Consider the following 20,000-nt stretch of genomic DNA (forward strand, 5'->3'; position numbering starts at 1 on the left):
TTTGGAGCAGGAACAAATTCACCCAGATCAGATATCATGGGAAATTACTACCGTTTTCTCTTCTTACAAACACACACACACACACACACACACACACACACACACACACACACACACACACACACACACACACACCAATCTCCCTCTCGCTCAAACACACGCACACACTAATTCAGTGATAATGCATCTCTTTCACAAGGACATATGAAGAGAAATGCATTCTCTTCCTGGCCACTATTGATTGTTCTTATCTCTCATATTTCAATGGCGTCGAGGATTATGGCAATCACTTCTCATATAAAAGGTGGGGCGGTGGGGGGTTGATTCTATCAAATGAACAAGAATTGATGTGTGTGTGTGTGTGTGTGTGTGTGTGTGTGTGTGTGTCTGCATATGTGTGTGTGTGTCAGGGGAGCAGGCCCTTAACCTCTGTGGTCCCTGCAGCAGTCACCTGTGACTGTGGCCTTAACCAGGCTCTCAGTTTACCCCGCTGAGAGCGGCGTCCTGTCATTCAGCTCTGGATGTGTGTGTGTGTGTGTGTGTGTGTGTGTGTGTGTGTGTGTGTGTGTGTGTGTGTGCTTAATTGGGTGGGAGTGGGGAAAACGTCAAAAACGACAGAGCACCCCCACCCACCCACCCCCCTCCCCGCCCCCCCCCTTCCCCTCACACTCTCTCTCTCTACGGCGGCCATTGTTGCCACTGAGGCATTCATTCCAAACAAGGGCAGCGGGGGTTATCAGTCAGTAGAGTGTGTGTGTGTGTGAGAGAGAGCCGGAAATCAACCTGCAGGAAGCCAACTGACACACTCAATGTAGCCATCAGGCCCAGGGGGGGAATGAGGGAGGGAGGGAGGAGGGAGGTGTGGAATGGGGTGATGAAAGAGGGAAGAGAGAGGACGTGGGGGACAGAGAAGGGGGGGGGGGGGACAATAAACAATATAGAGTTCCCCTCTATATTGTCGTCGTCCCCCCCCCCCCCCCCCTTCTGAGGCTGTGTGTGTGTGTGTGTGTGTGTGTGTGTGTGTGTGTGTGTGTGTGTGTGTGTGTGTGTGTGTGTGTGTGTGTGTGTGTGTGTGTGTGTGTGTGTGTGTGTGTGTGTGTGTGTGTGTGTGTGTGTGTGTGTGTGTGTGAGTGTGTGTGTGTGTGTGTGTGTGTGTGTGTGTGAGGGAGGCTGAGGGCCAATGAGCAGCACTCAGCTGGGGACAGGGGAGCGCTGGGAGGAACTTCTGTTATTTGTTGCGAGAGTTCATGACAACTTGCTCACACTCCTCTGGATTCTACCGAGGATGTGTTATACTTTTGAGTGAGAAAGTGGGAGAGTGAGAGAAAGAGAGGCAAAAGAGAAAGAGAGAGAGAGAGCGAGAGAGAGAAAGAGAGGCAAAGAGAGAGAGAAAGAGAGGCGTAGAGAGAGAGAGAGAAAGAGATGCATAGAGAGAGAGAGAGAGAGAAAGAGATGCATAGAGAGAGAGAGAGAGAGAGAGAGCGAGCGAGAAGGAGGGAAAAATCCCCTTGGCGGGATTGAGCACAAATCCTTCCAACCGGGTTAGCTAATATACAAAACACTCCCCAAACATATGCAGACACCCACATGGAGTTTGCTTCTGAGGCACTCACAAAAGCGTGGCGGGGCCGACGCGTGTAAGCAAGTAAGCAACGGAGAGAGAGAGAGAGAGAGAGAGAGAGAGAGAGAATGAGAACCCGTGCCTGGACGCACACACGCTAGCTACAATCGCACGCACGCGGGTTCAGGGGAGAAAAAAAAAGGAAAAACACACGAAACGAAAAGGATGGCTAATCTCCGCTGGCATGACTCGCCGCACGCTTTCGTGGAGCCGCCACTGCTGCTGCTGCCGCCGCGCTTCTTCCTCTTCTTCTTCTTCTTCTCCTCCTCCTTTCTGCGCGGGGCTGAGAGCGATAGGCAGCGCGACGCCTCTCAGGGGAGTCGGATCTCTCGGGGAAAAGCCTATTCGTCGTGCACATTTCGCAGAAAATTCCTCAATGGGGGGAACGGAACGGATAGCGAGGCAGGGAGAGGCGAGGGAAAGGGGAGCGGAGAGAGAGAGAGAGAGGGATGGATGGGGAGATCAGCTCATAAAGGAGGGGAGGCCGCGCCGCGCTTTAAAGGCAAATGTTTAGCTGCAAACGGGATTACAGCAAGGCCCAGCCCGCCACCACAAACCGCACATAACACGCTTTTCATGTCAGAGAGGAGAGGGGAGCACACTCCTGGGACCTCCACACACAGTACGGTGTCTTCTCCCCCCTCTCTCTCTCTCTCTCTTCCTCTTCTCATCCACCTTTCTTCTCCTCTACTCAAGCCTCTTACACAGTCTCATTCTTTCCATCACCTCTCCTCTTGCGTTTTGTTGTGCTATGCTTGCCATCTTCTCTCTTTCACTGGCCTCTCCCTCTATTCTCTCTCTCTCTCCCTCGGTCTGTCTCTATCCACCCCCCCAACCCCACCTGTGTACGAAAAGAGGCCGTTTAAGTACAATCACAGCAGGCTTTTGAAATGATGATGCTATCTATCAGGACGGTCCCAGCTGATTTCTCCTTTCTGTCTTTCTCTGACAACACTAAGGGGGTAAAAAGCAACATTTCATAAATACACACACACACAGACACACACACTTTCCATCAGCATCCACAGGGGAGCTACCATCTGAGAGTGGCAATTAGAAGGCCCTGGGTGGGAGCGAGGGATACAGAGAGAGAGAGAGAGAGAGAGAGCGATGAGAAGTTATTTTGTCGGCGCGCCCTGTCAGGGATTAAAAGCCGTGGGTAAATAAATAAAGGGGTAATGAAGGTGTAGCAGAGGAGGAGGAGGAGGAGGAGGAGGAGGACGGAGCGGTGGGAGCGGCGGGGGCGCTGCTTACCTTCTTGTTGTTTTCTTTAATGTCCTGAGGATTGAGCGACTTGTAGTCTCTGGGTGGCGGACGGGGCAGTTGAGAACAGCAGGCAGTCGACACAGTCGGGATGGGATAGAGAGGGGGAGAGAGACAAAGAGACGGAGGAGTAAATACACACACACAGGCAAAATAACTGCGTTTAAATATGCGGCAAGTGTAATGGCATTATAGCTGCGACATGCAATTTCACAGCGCCGCAATCAACAAAACTAATAGAGTGTAAAATACAGGAAATAACGACACTAGACCTACCACTAACCCTGATCCCAGGAGCTCTTTAATGTTCTACCTCTCCTTCTCTCATTCTTTCCCTCCCGCTTTCGCCTGGGGCCTCTCAGCTCCACACACACACACACACACACACCACCAAACCACACGCACACACACGCACACACACACACCAAACCACACCAAACACACACCAAACACACACACACACACACACACACGCACGTACGTTTATTAAAGCTGAGGCAAACACCAGAGGCCTGCCTGTATAAACTCAGCAGTAATCCCCATTTCCTCATACACAGGCGTGTTCCTCTCCCGGCGTATTATTACCGACGCGCAGCACGACTCGTGCAATCTGCTACTTAACAGACATAAGGCCGTAATTAGTCAAAGCTCCATAAATAAGTCACTGGTGACACTAAGCCGGAGCAGCAGCCGCCAAACTCCAAAAAAAAAAAAAAAAAATAGAAATATCCTTTAATGGAGCGAACTGATTTGACTAGTGATTGCCTCGGTGTCATCTCCTGATAATCAATCAAGTCAAAACACGTGATCGATCAAAATTTCCACCGTACCCTTTCCATATTTGAATCCTTTCAACCTGCAACAGTGTCATATCAAAAAAAAGGAAACGTATAGGATGCAGTGTCGATAGAGGTCTGTGATGTGAGGAAGACCATGTGTGTGTGTGTGTGTGTGTGTGTGTGTGTGTGTGTGAGATGTGAGGAAGACCGTGTGTGTGTGTGTGTGTGTGTGTGTGTGATGTGAGGAAGACCGTGCGTGTGTGTGTGTGTGTGTGTGTGTGTGTGTGTGTGTGTGTGCGTGTGTGTGTGCGTGTGTGGGTGTGTTGTGGAGGGGGTGGGTGGGCTGCTCAGGCAGGCAAGTGTTGTCATTGGGAATGTGCGGCGAGTGAGTGTTTGTAATTAAGTGGGATTTGCACATGTTCCTGATGAGATCCATCCTGCATTCAGTGGAATCATGAGGAGGATTACATTCTTCCATTACTCTGATATTTACACCCTCCGCCCCCCCCATCATCACCCCCCCCCCACTGCAATCTCACTCAAACGCAGGCTGGGGTGGCGGTGTGGTGGAGGGTGGGGTCTGGGTGGGGTGTTGGGTGGGGGCACTGTACCTGAAAGGCTGGAGAGCAGTGAGGAGCTGTCGGCAGCGCAATTATGGGATTGTAAGGTGTGTGTGTGTGTGTGTGTGTGTGTGTGTGTGTGTGTGTGTGTGTGTGTGTGTGTGTTATATACGTGTAGATGAGACCGCATGTGTGATAAACAAATAAGACAGGCGGAGGGAGGAGAGCTAATGACTGGAGATGCTGTGTCGGGGTTGTTTATGAAGATAAATACTTGACTGTGACAATATAGAAGAGGAGGGAGGGCGAGATGAAACAAAAGAGACACACAGTGACCAGAGTGTGATGGAGATGATGAAGGGATGAAGGGATGAAGGAAGGAAGCGGAGGAGAGCAAGACAGTAAAGGTGAGGAGAGCAAGACAGTGAAGGTGAAGAAGAGGAGAGCAAGACAGTGAAGGTGAAGAAGAGGAGAGCAAGACAGTGAAGGTGAGAGGAAGAGGAGAGTAAGACAGTGAAGGTGAGAGGAAGAGAGGAGGTGACTCACAGAGAGGCTGGCCTGAAGTGGTGGAGCAGGGCGCAGAAGGCCAGGCCGTTCCTCCAGGACGTGGTGAAGTTGGTGATCTTGACGCCGCGGTAGTTCTTGGTCACCTCGCGACACCAGGCCAACAGAGACTGACTGGCGTTGGGCTTCCCTCCCAACACTGGGCTGGGGATGGGGCTCGGCTAGAGAGGGAGAGAGAGAGAGAGAGAGAGAGGGGGAGAGAGAGAGAGAGAGAGAGAGAGAGAGAGAGAGAGAGAAAAGGAGAGAGATTAAGTACATGACCAATAAAGGGTGTCTGGCTATCTGAGGACGGCTGTGAAAAGACCGGAAGAGGGGCAGGCAGGCAGGAGAGGGGAGGAAAAGAAAGGCATAGAGAGAAGAGAAGAGAAGAGAAGAGAAGAGAAGCAGCTGATCTCACTGGAGCTCCAGCGGCCCACTCTACATAACAGCACTCAGAGAGAAGGGCTCGAGAGAGGGAGAGAGGGAGAGAGAGAGAGAGAGAAGGGCTCGAGAGAGAAGAAGAGGGAGAGAGGGAGAGAGAGAGAGGGAGAGAGAGAAGGAGAGAGGGAGAGAGGGGGCGAGGGAGAGAGAGAGGCTCCTCAATGAACCAGCGAATGTGGGGATCAGATACATCATACAGGGGCTGCGTGTGTCAATACACAACATTTGAAAAGGTAGAGTGTGTGTGTGTCTGGGAGTGCTCAGAGAGGCCATCGCTGTAGATAGTCTGCTCTGGGGGATGTGGGGGGGGGGGCAGCAGGCTGTTGGCATGGCGATGGGTTGCCCAGAGCGATAAGGAGTTCAGGGCAAGGCTGGGATCTGTGCAGGTGAGAGTGTGCCTGTGAGAATTCTGCCCACTGGAGTGTGTGTATCCTGCACGCGCGCGCACACACACACACACACACACACACACACACACACACACACACACACACACACACACACACACACACACACACACACACACACACACACACACACACACACACACACACACACACACAGCTCATCCTCGACAGAAGGGAAAATTGAAATATGTACTGGTTGTTGTAACATTAGGGCCAGCGACACAAACTGCCAGTGGCAGCGCTCGCCATTGTGTTAAAAAAACAAAAGCCGAAACGGCTCAAAATGGCTGCTCTTTTCAGATCGGTGAAACAGTTTCAAAACGAAATCCTTGTTTTTTTTTTTTTTTTGTCCCCGCCTAATCAGAATCCTGACGTTTGGGGTCCGGCTAGGCCTTTACAGAAACAATAACAAAAAAAAAAAAAAGAAAGAAAGAATCAAAACTGCTGAAAAGAGACAAAGAGGCTTTTACGCTGGGACTCCCGGCCACACAATAGAGTTACATGCTCGTCTTAATGAGGGGGGGGGGGGGGTCAGGCTAAAAGCTGCATATGACCATGGATAATGTAAACACATTATTAATTGTGTCCGCCTTTGAAGTCTTATCGAGGCTGGCTTTGGATGGAGAGAAGAGAAGAGGGAGGGTGTGGGGGTGTGGGGTTTGGGAAACAGAGAGGGAGCTTTTTAAATCCAGGCAAATCCACCGAACGCCGAGATTCCGGCGGCTCACGGGGCACTCGGGGAGTCGGTGCATTCTCTGACGTAATCTTGTTAAAAAGGCCCCAGCACCGCCGCCAGCTTACGGCCGTCCCCCCGTCTGCACACACACACACACACACACACACACACACACACACACGCCAGTAAACCTCATCTGCTACACACACACACACACACACACACACACACACACACACACACACACACAAAACCACAGAAATATATGCTAATACCATGCACACGTACACAGGTAAGATACACTCATGCCAATGAATTGCTCCAGTTAAACTCATACACACAGACACACAGACGCACACACACACACACACACACACACACCACAATACCACTGCACACACCCATTCGCACAGTAACACAGTGCAGCAACACAAACACACCATCACATTCACGCGCACAAACACACAAATCACAAGACACTGCTGGAACACTAATACAGTGCGGGCTAGCCTGGATACTGCTGTTTAACACACACACAAACAATACATTCACCACTACTCACACACACACACACAGACACACAGACACACAGATAGGTTTCAGTGGTGTTGTTTTATTCCTTCCCCCCCCCCCTTTTTTTGATCTGAAATGGTGAGACAAAACTAAAACATATCAGATGAGGAGTGGGGTGGTGGTGGTGGTGGTGGTGGGGTGGGTGCGTGATGGATTTCACCATCTAAATATAAAATCTAAATCATGTAACCAGGCAACAAACAACCTGAAGGAATAGATTTCCATAGGAGCGCTATCTGTGCCCATCAGCCAGGGGAAGGGTTACGCTGGCTGCCCCCCTGATAAGCACTCTGCACAGGGGCTGGCTGGCCGGCTCACAGCCTGCCTGACAGCAGATTAACAACGCCCCCTGTTGGCCAGAGGGAGGGACTGCAGGAGGAGCACAGCCAGCAGGGAGGGAGGGAGGAAGAGAGGGAGAGAGAGAGCGAGAGAGAAAGCAAGAGGGAGGGAGGGAGAGAGTGATGACTGATAATAGAGAATGTAAGGATAACTACTGAGCCTCTTCTGTGTAAACAAACAGGCTGAGAGCACGAGAAGAAACAGGGTGATGCGAGAAAGATGGGATGAGACAGAATACTAGAGAGAGAGAGAGAGAGAGAGAGAGAGAGAGAGAGAGAGAGAGAGGTAAAGATTAGGAAGAACATAGTGTTCAGAGTGTCTACGTAAATCTCAACACAGCAGAATCAGAAAATGAAGGGGGGGAATGAAGGAAGGAAAACTGTAGCATGTTTCCCGTAAAATGTAACCTTCTGTTTGGAATCCACCTGCTGCCTCATAAATCTGTACCTGCAGTTGCTATAGGTCACGCATGTTTCCTTTACTGGCTGACAACCCAGAGGCTGATGCTGCCGGTACGGTAGGTCACATGCCCTCAGGTGTGTAGCACTTAGCGCTCCGTGTGTGTGTGTGTGTGTGTGCCTGGCAGAGGCGTGAGAGCGGCCAGAGAGCCTCAGGACCCAGAGACACATCAAACATGCAAAACACACTCGGTGACTATGAAGCGGGAGGCCGTTACCTCGAGGCCCTTTGGGGAGGGGGGGGGCCTTCGGGGCCAACACTTGACTTTTCCCTTCTCATCTTTAAAAGAGAGCCTTAACCTTTCGAGCCAGACAGGGTGAGGCACGAATCAGACGCCCTCTTGTGCACTCCCTCAACGTTGAGCAATGGAGAGAAGAAAAAAAAACACACACACACACACACGCACGCACGCACGCACGCAACCGACAGCTTCAACGATAATTATCAGCGCTGGCTGTGTGCTCCAGAGATGAGAGAAGAGGTTCTGCCGATGACGAAATGTCATAACGAAGAGCTGCAACTCAAAACAAGCTTGACGTTTCGAACATGCACGAGGCCCAACAAGAGGCGTGGAATTTAGTTCTATTTTTGTTGGGTTTCATTTTATTGTAAGCACATCTACACACACACACATACGTCATCTGTGAAGGTCGCTGGCGTGCGGATATTGGGAGAGACGACCCCATCAAAGCGCCGTTTCTGGATCAGTGGCCCTGGGCCTTGATTTTACTATTAAATTATGTTAAATTCATTCCTTCCATTGAAGGGCCTTAAATCCAATAAGGGTAGCGGCACTGTGGCCCCACTCTGATGAGATCGACTGTGTGAGCTCACTGGAGCAGACGGAGGGAGAGGAAAAGAGAGGAAAAAAGAGAGAGAGAGAGAGAGAGAGAGAGAGAGAGAGAGAGAGAGAGAGAGAGAGAGAGAGAGTGAGGCAGAGGGTGTGAGAGGGAGCGAAAAGGAGGGAAAAAAAGAACTGAGACATAAAGCTGCATGGGAAAAACACAAGGTGACAAAAACACACACACACACACACACACACACACACACACACACACACACACACACACACACACACACACACACACACACACACACACACACACACACACACACACACACACACACACACACACACACACAGAGAGAGAGAGAGAGAGAGAGAGACAGAGTAACCTCCTTGCAAAATGAGAGTGCCGTCCACCTTAGGCAATCTTTTCTCTTTCAAGTGATGTTAAAAGTAGCTGTCTAATTTCGGCAAAATAATTACCTGGGATTACCGGGCAGGTGCCATTAGAGCAATTAGGTGCCAACACACTTTAAATGGCGGCAGCGGCGCTCTCAAGGCGAGGCTGACGTGTCAGCATCTGCACAGGGATGCACATACACACACACACACACACACACACACACACACACACACAGGGCTGCACATCCACTCCACACACACACACACACACACAAATACACACACAGGGCTGCACATCCACTCCTCAAACACAAACACACACACACACACACACACACACACACACACACCTCACACACATACACAGACAGGGCTGTACATCCACTCCTCAAACACACACACACACACACACACACACACACACACGCCTGCACATCCACTCCTCAAACACACACACACACACACAGACACACACTCTCACACCACACAGGGCTGCACATCCACTTCTCAAACACAGAGTTGCACATCCACTCCCCAAACACACAGAAAGGAAAGGAGCACGCCTCTATCTAGTCCAGCCGTTACCAGGGCGCTGGAGCAGGCCTTGCCTGGACTAGATTTGCAACTTAAAGCACAGGTTGATGAAGCCCAGAGGGCCTTCACTCAGAGTGTGTGTGTGTGTGTGGGTGTGTGTGTGTGTGTGAGAGAGAGGAGTGGATGTGCAGCCCTGTGTGTGTTTGTGTTTGTGTTTGTGTGTGTGTGTGTGCGCGTGCATGAGTGTTTATGAGAAAGACACATTTACATTCAAACAAAGCGTACAAATCTCCATGAAAAGCCTAAGAAAGTTAGTTTGATCGCAAACTACAACAGCTGTTGACAGTACAGTGTATGGAGGAGGTGTGTGTGTGTGTGTGTGTGTGTGTGTGTGTGTGTGTGTTGGGGGGAAGAGGGTATGGCGGTTTGACTAAAGCCCGATGTTGCACTCCCCCCTGTGCGATAAGCGTGGTGGGGGGAAATGCTGTGTGGCAGGAACATGTACTTACTTATCAAACGCTTTGGTGTCTCGCCCTGGGCACAGGGGAGACGGGCTGTGGGGGGGTGACAGCAAGGACGAGGGGGGAGGGGGGGGGGGGGGGGGTGTCTTTTCCTCATTCCTGCGCTCGGGGGCAGGATTAGAGAGAGTGCCCCCTGGTCTCTGCCCACAAACATTACATATTAAAATAAAGGGATATTCATTACCATCCGCCGCACAAAAAAGCTGTCAATTATGTGGAACATTTTCAAAATTGGCCAAAAATAAAAATGAGCCGAGGAGGGGGATTCATTATTCATGACTCCTTGGTGTCAGCAACAAATTTACACAAACACACACACACACCACCACCACCACCACCACCAGACGGTAAAGAGAGAGATGGCAGGAGGGGAAAAGGAGGAGAGAGGGGGGGGGGGGGGGGGGGGGGAGAAGTTAATCTCTGCACAATGGCGGACGGGGAGCGGTGTGAGGGGTGCAGCAGCTGTGGGGTCAGTCTGAGAGGGAGGCCTTCCAGATCGCACGGCCTCACCCCTCACTCGCCCACAACACACACACAGACAGACACACACACACACACACACACACACACACACACAGTCTGAGAGGGAGGCCTTCCAGATCGCACGGCCTCACCCCTCACCCCCCACCCCCCACAGCCTCTGCACAACCCAACACACCAACACCTGCAGCCTCACAGCACACATGCGCCCACAAACCGCACGCTGACACGTATACACGTATACACACACACTAATGTGTATGCAGAGATGAGTTTAATTCTTTACCACAGACCAGAAGACCAGGTTGAACAGGAGGTGGGGCCGTCCTAAAGCCTCAGGCTTACCTCAACACAGCCAACCAGGAAGAGATTTACAACATGAACTCTGACCTTCCACTGACATGTTGGGGACATGGCCTTCTTCAAAGCTTGCCCATTTTGATGTATGCGTCTTGTGTGTATGCAAATGTGTTTGTATTAGAGAGCAAATACCTGTGTGTGTGTGTGTGTGTGTGTGTGTGTATGCAAATGTGTTTGTGCATGTGTGTGTTTGTCTTAGAGAGCAAATATCTGTCTGTCTGTCTCTGTGTGTGTGTGTGTGTGTGTGTGTGTGTGTGTGTGTGTGTGTGTGTGTGTGTGTGTGTGTGTGTGTGTGTGTGTGTGTATTGTTCTTCCTGTGTCCTATCAGTGTAAGCAGTGAGCAGTGTACAGTACCTCCACAGCGGGCCTGTCATGGTGCGGATCAGCCGGATGTGTTCACTCACTCCGGGCTAAACTTGTGAATGAAAGGCAGCCATGACCTCTGAACGAATTACACTAAATTACAACTCCGAGCAGGAGAAAAAAAAAGCAGGCCTAAATGTCTCCCCATTGCGCTTTCAACTCATGAAAGGGTGTCAAAAAATGTCAGATTTGAGGAGGTGTTGAATCTCTTACTCTTTAAAACTTGTAATCCGCTCAAGGTGCCCGAGGCAAAACAATCCACAGGGTGTATACTCACACACACACACACACACACACACACATACACAGTCACTCACCAGAGCGCACACACACACGCACACACAAGAAAAAGGAATGGAAAGGAAAATATGCAGCATGCGTGCGTACACGCGCACACAGACACACACACACGCACGCACACATACATACACACATGCACACGGGCACGCACATATACATACACACACACACACACACGGGCACGCACATATACACACACACACACACACACACACACACACACACACACACACACACACATACACAGGCACACAAGCATACGCGGGCACGCACACACACGCAGACACCCACACACACACACACACACACACACACACACTTTGCGTTGCGCAGTTTAAAGAAAACAAGCCATGATGGCGATGCATGCTGGTGCAGCCTTCCTGCTACAGTTTGATCCACCTGAGACACACACACACACACACACACCTGAGTCAATGTCTTGGGGCGAGAGAAACAGCCATCACACATCCTGCAACATGAAGGCAAGCCGCCATGCAGCATAGCCTCACCTGCAAGCTCAGGTTGAGCCTGACGGCTTAATTAGACAAGACAGACGAGTGTTAGCTCTTGCACACACCCACACACTGACAGACATGGAGAAACACACACACACACACACACACACACACACTGACAGACATGGAGACACAAACAGACACAGATACACACTAGCAGACACACTCACAGGAACAGACAGTCACACACAAAAACACACAAATGGGGAAAACACACAATCCCACGTACACACACACACACAACCATACCATACTGCTATATCTGAAACACCGCGTCAACAACGTCAACATGGTCAATGTAGCAGATGCAGTGTGGTGGTCAAGGCCCCGGTAATAAATCCTCTGCCATTACTGCCCTGTTTAATCTGGAGACCTCATTTGTTTAATCAGAGCTTGGGTGTTTGGCCTTTGGTCAAAAGCCTCAAATTACCTTGCCCATGAAATTGCGTAGAAAAGCCACTTCTGAGACTTTCCGATTGGGGTGGGGGGGGGGGGGGGGGGGGGGAGGGGGCAGAACCGAGTCCAATCAAAAGTTCAATTATGCAAATGAAGATGTCGGAGCGGCACGACGGCGCAGAAGACAAAAGACGAGTGAGGAAGACGAGTGGACCGCAGCAACACACACTAACACACACACACACACACACACACACACACACAAACAACACACACAACACACATTAACACACACACACACACACACTAACACACACAAACACACACAAACACACAACACACAACACACACACACACACACACACACACACACACACACACACACACACACACACACACACACACACACAACACACACACAGAAAGAGAGCCAAGGAGACAGTGAGCGCAGGGAGGGAGAGATGGAGAGAGGCTGGAGGAATTGCACAGACCTTCTTCATAGTCACAGAGACATAGGCCACAGAGGACAGAGACACACTGCAGTGTGTGTGCTACAACTGGGAGGCCACGGTGAACCTGCCGTGGCGAATGTAGCTTTCTGCTGCGTTTCTTCATTATGGAAGCGCAACGTGACGTATAACAGACATGAGAGTCAATATCTCACCCCAAAAAAAATGAAAACGGGCATGTGTGTTTGCCAAAAGCGTCCCCTTTTCTGCTTACCGCCCCCAGATGAACTCACACAACAGCGGTGAAGTTGTGTGGCATGCAGTCACATTGGCACAGCGGAGATGTCGGCGCGGGCGCATACAGGATAAACGTGTGACTAAATAGAATTTCTGGGGGCCTGTTTTACAAGACAAGCGATTTACGCCTTTGAAACGGCGTCCTTGCGTCTCTGTAGCGTCTCCGTAGCATCTATAGCACCCAAACACACACACACACCACCCCCCATAAAATATAAATATGCACAGAGCCAGCGCTGCTGTTCCTCCTTGCCTGAGCCCTGCATGTGAAACACGTTTAAGGAGGTGTAAGCCACCGCTCTGAGACTGCCGACTGAGGAGGAGGAGGAGGAGGAGGAGGAGGAGGAGGAGGAAGAGGAGGCAGCGGTAGCGGCATTACCCACCCTCACGTCTGTTGCAAATGAGCTTTGGCTGAGCAGGCAGGGAAGACCCAGAGCTCTGACATTACTGAGGATGGGATCCTGTTATGAGTGGGGTGGAGGGGGGAACACACACACACACACACAAATACAAATACACACAGATACACAGGCGCAAAGGCTTGTTGTATGCTTTTTAAATTCAGCCTGCCTGTTTGGGCATGGAGCCGCATTCAGGCACGACTTAAGCGTGAAGGAAACATTGCCTCGCCTGTACAGAGACAAGACGGCGTTGACATTAACAACATGCCATAGCTGCATGTGCCTTCAAAACATACAAATGTAAACACACACACACACACACACACACACACACACACACACACACACACACACACACACACATATGAACCAAAGACGAAAGAGAAAGACTCCTCTGCCCACCTGTTCTGTTCTCAAGAGACCTGGCAGAGAGAGAGAAAGAGAGAGAGAGAGAGAGACAGAGACCTGACAGAGAGAGAGAGAGAGAGAGAGAGAGAGAGAGAGAGAGAGAAGACTAGAAGAAAGAACAGACAAAATAAAGAAAGAAAAGCCAAGCACGTCTGAAAAAGCTGACAGCCTCCCCAAATCCATATGGCATTAATCTTCTTTTACCGCAGTCTTCAACAAACAAATTAGGGGTGCACGAGTTCACCGATCCCCCCCCCCGATAATGGCCACGTTTATCAATTAATCTGAGCTCGCCTCTGAAAACTCATTAAGGCAGGCACTTTGCGAATGATGTTCTGAGGCGAGAGAGAAAGGGAGAAAGGGAGGGAGAAAGCTCATGTGAAGCCCAGTGACGCGTCGCCGTTGTCCAGCTGGGCCCTGGCTCCTTACGCGATCAGAGGAGGTGATAACCAAAGCAATTAAAATGAAAATAATTACAAAGTCACCCCGACGTCGCCACCAAGGAGGAGGAGGAGGAGGAAGAGGAGGAAGAGGCCTCCAGATCAAAATGAGCGTGCGTCGATAGGTCTGCCGGGCGAGCATCACACCTGATCGATGAAGCCGGCCAAGCAAGCAAGGAGCCTTCAGAAACGTCGCCAAAAAAAAAAAAAGAGTAGGGAGGAAGGATAAAGAAAGAAAGAGAGATGGAAAGAGAAAGAGAGAGAGAGAGAGAGAGAGCAGGTGTCTCTCGGTGGCATCAAACACCATCCCGCTTCAGAGATATGAGTGGGCCCGGGCCACACTCAGGTTAATGAAAGGGCTCTTATAAACGCGTATGCACAAACACATACACTCCCCTACACATGTGCTTTCCTCAACACACACACACACACACACACACACACACACACACACACACGCTTTCTCCAATGCACACACATTTTACACAGACTTGACAGTGACAGATGGGGGGAAAACAACCACCTCTTAACAGCTCAGTCACTCATTTACTCACACATCAGAAGCCATAAATGTCAGTGTCAGCAGCCGTTGAGAAAGTGCAGATGACCACTTGACTGCGCTGAAGACACACGGCCCGGGGCGCTACTGCCGGTAAAATCAGAAGTCAGTCAGAGCCATCAATCATCTGGTCCTTTCACTGAAAGGCCCCAGCTGACATGAAGGGACTGGATTCACGACTATGAGAGCAATACAGGGTAGACCACATTGTGGACCATCGTGGACGCACGCACGCACGCCCATACGCACAGGCACACACACACACACACACACACACACACACTCACCTGCTTTCATAACTTCCCCAGGCTCTCTCGAGGAGCCCATCAGACAGAGGAAGTGATTGAGACTGAGGTCTCCATAACGAGCCAATTATAGTCTTATCACTGTGCCACTCTCCCCTGCCACACACACACACACACACACACACACACACAGAGACACACAGAGAGACACACACACACACACACACACACAATTAAACAAGCACATGAGTCAGGCTCATTTGTAAGCCATGGCATTTCCAAAGTCATTCCTCCATCCACCCATCCCCCTACCCCACCCACTCCTGACGGCGAAGCCCGTTCCATCCACCCATCCCCCTACCCCACCCACTCCTGACGGCGAAGCCCGTTCCATTCGTAGGGCCGTTGAGGGGGGTAGGGGGGTGGGAGTGGGAGTGGGGGTTAATTTAATTAAAATGTTGAGGTGGCCACTTCAGGTTGAAGGAGCACTGATGGTTGGGGTGGTGGGAAGGTGGGGGGGGGTGGGTGAGGTGGAGAGGCAGGGAGCGGTCTGAGGCTTTGGAGGCCGTGGTATTGATCATGAGGGCTGGAGAGGGAGGAGGAGGAGGAGGAGGAGGAGGAAGAGGAGGAGGAGGAAGAGGACGGCAGTCATAGTGGTGGTGGGTGGCTGAAGGCCTCCTCTGGGTTTAGGCCCACACACACCTGTGACTAAGGGCAGGATGAGAGCAGATTAAGCTAAAGTTACCCCCACCACCACCACACACACACACACACACACACACACACACACCATCCGACCTCCTCATCCAACTCCCCCCCCCCCCCCCCCCCCCCCCCCCACTCCCCAGTCTCCAGCATGTCATTCAAAACCCTCTAGAAGGCGAGCGCGCCGAAGGACAAAGCGTCTTTCTGGCCACCCTAATAAACTCCATTAGCTTCTGAGACATCAAACATGGGAGGATTATGAGATTTTCAGAAAAAAAAGAGGAGGAGGTAAGAAGAAAAAAAAAAAAAATGGGCGGCCAGGGAACTTCCCTCACTCAAACAGGTATTCTTTCTGGAGATTACACTGAGATTTGTTTTCATTTTTTTCCTCCTCCTCCTCCTCCTCCTCCTCTCTCCCTTTAGCTCTCTGCTCTCCCTCGCTCTCTAACTCGCTCTCTCTCTTTCTTTCTTTCTTTCTTTCTTCTCTCTCTCACTCACTCACTCACTCTCTTCCTCTCTCTTCAGCAGCTCCAAAGGCAGTACTGTAATCCCTGGCAGATAAAACTAAGGCCTTACCAAAGGAAGATTACAAACCGCTTTGTAAACCTTTTATACCAGTCGGCGTGGGTATTGGAGAGCTCTTCAAGTGCTTAACTCATGAACTGCACACACACACACACACACACACACACACACACACGCACACAGAGACAGACACACATACACACACTCAGAGGATAATGATAGTGGTATTACTGTAACTGACTCAAAACACAGACTACAACTCCGCCAGCTTGTTTTAGCAAGGAATTACCGATCGACATGAGCAAGCGAGCAAGCTTGCAAACACACACACACACACACACACACCCACACACGCACCTACCCAACACACACACACACACACACACATACACACACACACACACACACACACACACACACAGAAACTACTGAAGACTAGATCAATCAGATATGACACTTTTATGAGATTTATTACCAAAAACCCAACTGCAAAGTTGCCTCCACAAAGATCAAATGTTCAAGTGGTCAAACCTGTTGAGCCAATTTAAATGCCTTTAGGGGAATCCACTAGTCAATTTGCAACTTGCCATAAACATGCTGACGAAAACATTTCACTTCTCTCAACTCCTTTCAGATATGTAAGATAACAAGAAGGAAATTCTTTTTTTTTTTTTAAAACAATGGAGGTAATGTGATTGAGGGCCCTTAGCCGCTGCAATGGTCACCCTCTGGCTAAGCAGTGATGGCCAGTTTCCTGGATACCCACTGCAACCACTCAGGCTGTTGGGGTTCACCCGAGTCGATCCCAGGATCCGGTCATCCAGTCTCCCCGCCCACCCTCTCCAGTAGCAGTCCATAAACAAAGACCACAACAGGAGGGGAGGGAATGAGGGGGCCAGGGAGTCCGACTGCCCTGCCTTTCCACACGGAGGATTATTCTCCTAATATTTCACAGATTAAGGAGGAGGTGGGGGGGGGGGGGGGGCACATTGGGGGGTCTTTATGACCCTGCTGTCATTGGGTCTGAGGTGAGCCTCACAGTAGAGCTCCACATCCAGGCCCCCCTTCAGGCACAGGTGCACTCTGGGCGGCCTGGGTAACGGAGCCCCCCCCCCCCCCCCCCCCCGCTGGGCTTAACAACGCACCATGGCACCCATCCCTCCAGATGGAAGAGGCGATGATGGATGAGGTCCAAAGGTGGAGGAGAGAGAGGGATAAAGGCGGACGGGACTGGATAAAGAAGCCGCCGTGAGGAGCAGAAGGCTCTCGCGTACGCCTTAAACTAACTCCTGTGGCCATAACACACCGGCCTGAAATTAGCAGGCTGTGAAGGTTCCACAACCGTATGCATTTGCATTTCACACAGCACAATCATACACCTTGCAGTGGAGCATAGACTATAGACTAAGACCAAGCAAAACGACAAAACTTGTTCGTGTTTGACTAGTTTTATTCTTACATTTTCCCCATGATAGACAGACTAGAGGATGGCGGCCATTCTGTCCTTGTGACTTTGGAGGAGCTGGATGCAGATATGAAGCGAGATCGGAGGCATTCTCTCCAAGGTGACGGTGAGCGCTGAGGAGAGGGCAGGAAGAGGAGAGAGGGGCACGAGAAGAACGTTCTCACGGGCTTCAAAGACATTAGCCCCCACCCCCCCCAAAAAAGAGGAGCCAACCACCCCATACACACACACACACACACACACACACACACACACACACACACACACAGTGGCAGGCATTGGTGTCAGAAACGTCGGGCCCGCTTGGAACTCTTAAGAAACCTCATTAAGGCTCACCGCAGCCCGCCGCGAACCCAATTAAAACCATGCTAATTTATTCTAATTTCAATTTACGCACGCCACTCTTTCAGAGTTGAAGGAGGAGGAGGAAAGAAAAGAAAATTAAAAACAAAGGCGCGGAAATGAAAGAGTGCAACCTGGCCACCCCCCTCGGCCTCCTGCCAGGTCTCACACGTCCTGTACTGAATTCAGGAGGAAAAAAAAAAACACAGGGAATTTAATTTGTGGCCTTTGATTAGTTTGAATGAGGGCATAAGACTTCCTCTTACTTTCTTTTCCTCAAATATATATATATAAATATAAAAAAAAAAACGGAAAGAAATAATGGCAGGCTGGCTGGTTATGTCATCTCCGCGAGTCTCCACGCTTCAGATGAGGATGAAGACGAAGATGAGGATGAGGAAGGGGAGTTTATGAAGCCCAACGACGGTCCCCCAGACGAGAGCATCTTAAAGCCAGGCACTTGACACTCCAATGCTGAGATCTCAGTTGGGTTTTGAGGGGGGGGGGGGGGTTGAGCTTCCAGCGAGCCCCTTATGTAAATCGGCACAGAACTTTCTTGCCATGGAGGCCGGCTTTTTTTCCCCTTTATGTTAAAGCCCAGGGGGAATGAAGCATCAAGTGGAAAAACAGCGGCCGGAAAGCCCCAGATCAGAGCATCTAAGTGTGGAGTCTTTTAAAGAATAACTTTAAGCGCAACACAGGGGAGGGCCACATATGCGACACGATGCATCCGTGTGTGTGTGTGTGTGTGTGTGTGTGCATCCGTGTGTGTGTGTGTGTGTGTGTGTGGCTGTAGGGGTAGGGTGGGTGAAATTGCCGGAAGACGAATGAAAAGCGGAGGAAGAAGCATGGAAGGTTCTAGTCAATCAGAACAGCCTACTTTCATAGTGTCCAACAGAAAGTTCCTTCGTACACTTGGATGAGTGCCTCGAAAACTCTTAGAAAAGATGTAAAACTCTGAAATGGGAGACAACTCTTTCAAAAAATCCATGTGACTGTGCACACACACACACACACAAAGTCAACATCCTTAGAAAATCCCGTCTACAAGATTACAGGTGGCTGAGCGAGGAACTAGCCCAAGGTGTGTATTGAGACGGCTAATGTTAAACTGCAGGACAAATACACCCTGGAGCAGAGGGGTGGGAGAGGAGGGAGGTTAACAGTCTGAACGGCTAACACACACACACACACACACCACACACACACACACACACACACACACACACACACACACACACACACACACACACACACAACACACACACACACACACACACCACACACACACACACACACACACACAAGCCTTTCACCCCTGAGCCTGACGAGGTGGGAATGACGAGGATGCCAGGACTTGGCAAAACAAACACAGTCTTAAATGCTGTGGTGTGAAGTGGCCTGCCGGCACGGACCGCACAGGGGGATTATGGGAATCATCCCGCCTTAATGCCCGGAGTGTGTGTGTGTGTGTGTGTGTGTGTGTGTGTGAGGGAGTCTCAAACGACAGCCAGTGGTAGCTTTCAGACTCACGCCTCTGTGACGGAGCAGGTGCCTTTGCAACGCAAAAGGTGAGCCAGGCCTGCTTAAGCTTACTTGCGCACACACACTTGCGCACACACACTTGCGCGCACACACACACACTCGCACACAGAGAGAGAGACACACACACACACACACACACAAAGACAGATGCAGAATCCTGGACAAATCCCATCTATGAGATTATAATGCGATAAGGTAATATGCCACTTCAGCTAAACCCATGTTAAGAAAATTAACTGGGGAGGTGGAGGTACTGAGAGGACAATCTTGACACACACACACAGACACACACAGACACAC

General features: G+C 50.5%; 1 protein-coding gene across 1 annotated transcript in view; it reads right to left on the bottom strand.

Annotated features, from left to right (window-relative positions):
* Window positions 1–20,000, bottom strand: part of ehbp1 (EH domain binding protein 1) — a 138,134-nt gene that overhangs the window by 76,482 nt on the left and 41,652 nt on the right. Inside the window, exons 8-9 of the mRNA XM_042709615.1 lie at window positions 4,770–4,948; window positions 2,876–2,924 (exon numbers count right to left, since the gene is read on the bottom strand). Coding sequence (XP_042565549.1) covers window positions 2,876–2,924; window positions 4,770–4,948 — 228 coding nt within the window. The remainder of the gene's footprint in view (window positions 1–2,875; window positions 2,925–4,769; window positions 4,949–20,000) is intronic.

This window comes from Clupea harengus, chromosome 13 (genome assembly GCF_900700415.2).
Source record: "Clupea harengus chromosome 13, Ch_v2.0.2, whole genome shotgun sequence".
Classification (NCBI taxonomy): domain Eukaryota; kingdom Metazoa; phylum Chordata; class Actinopteri; order Clupeiformes; family Clupeidae; genus Clupea; species Clupea harengus.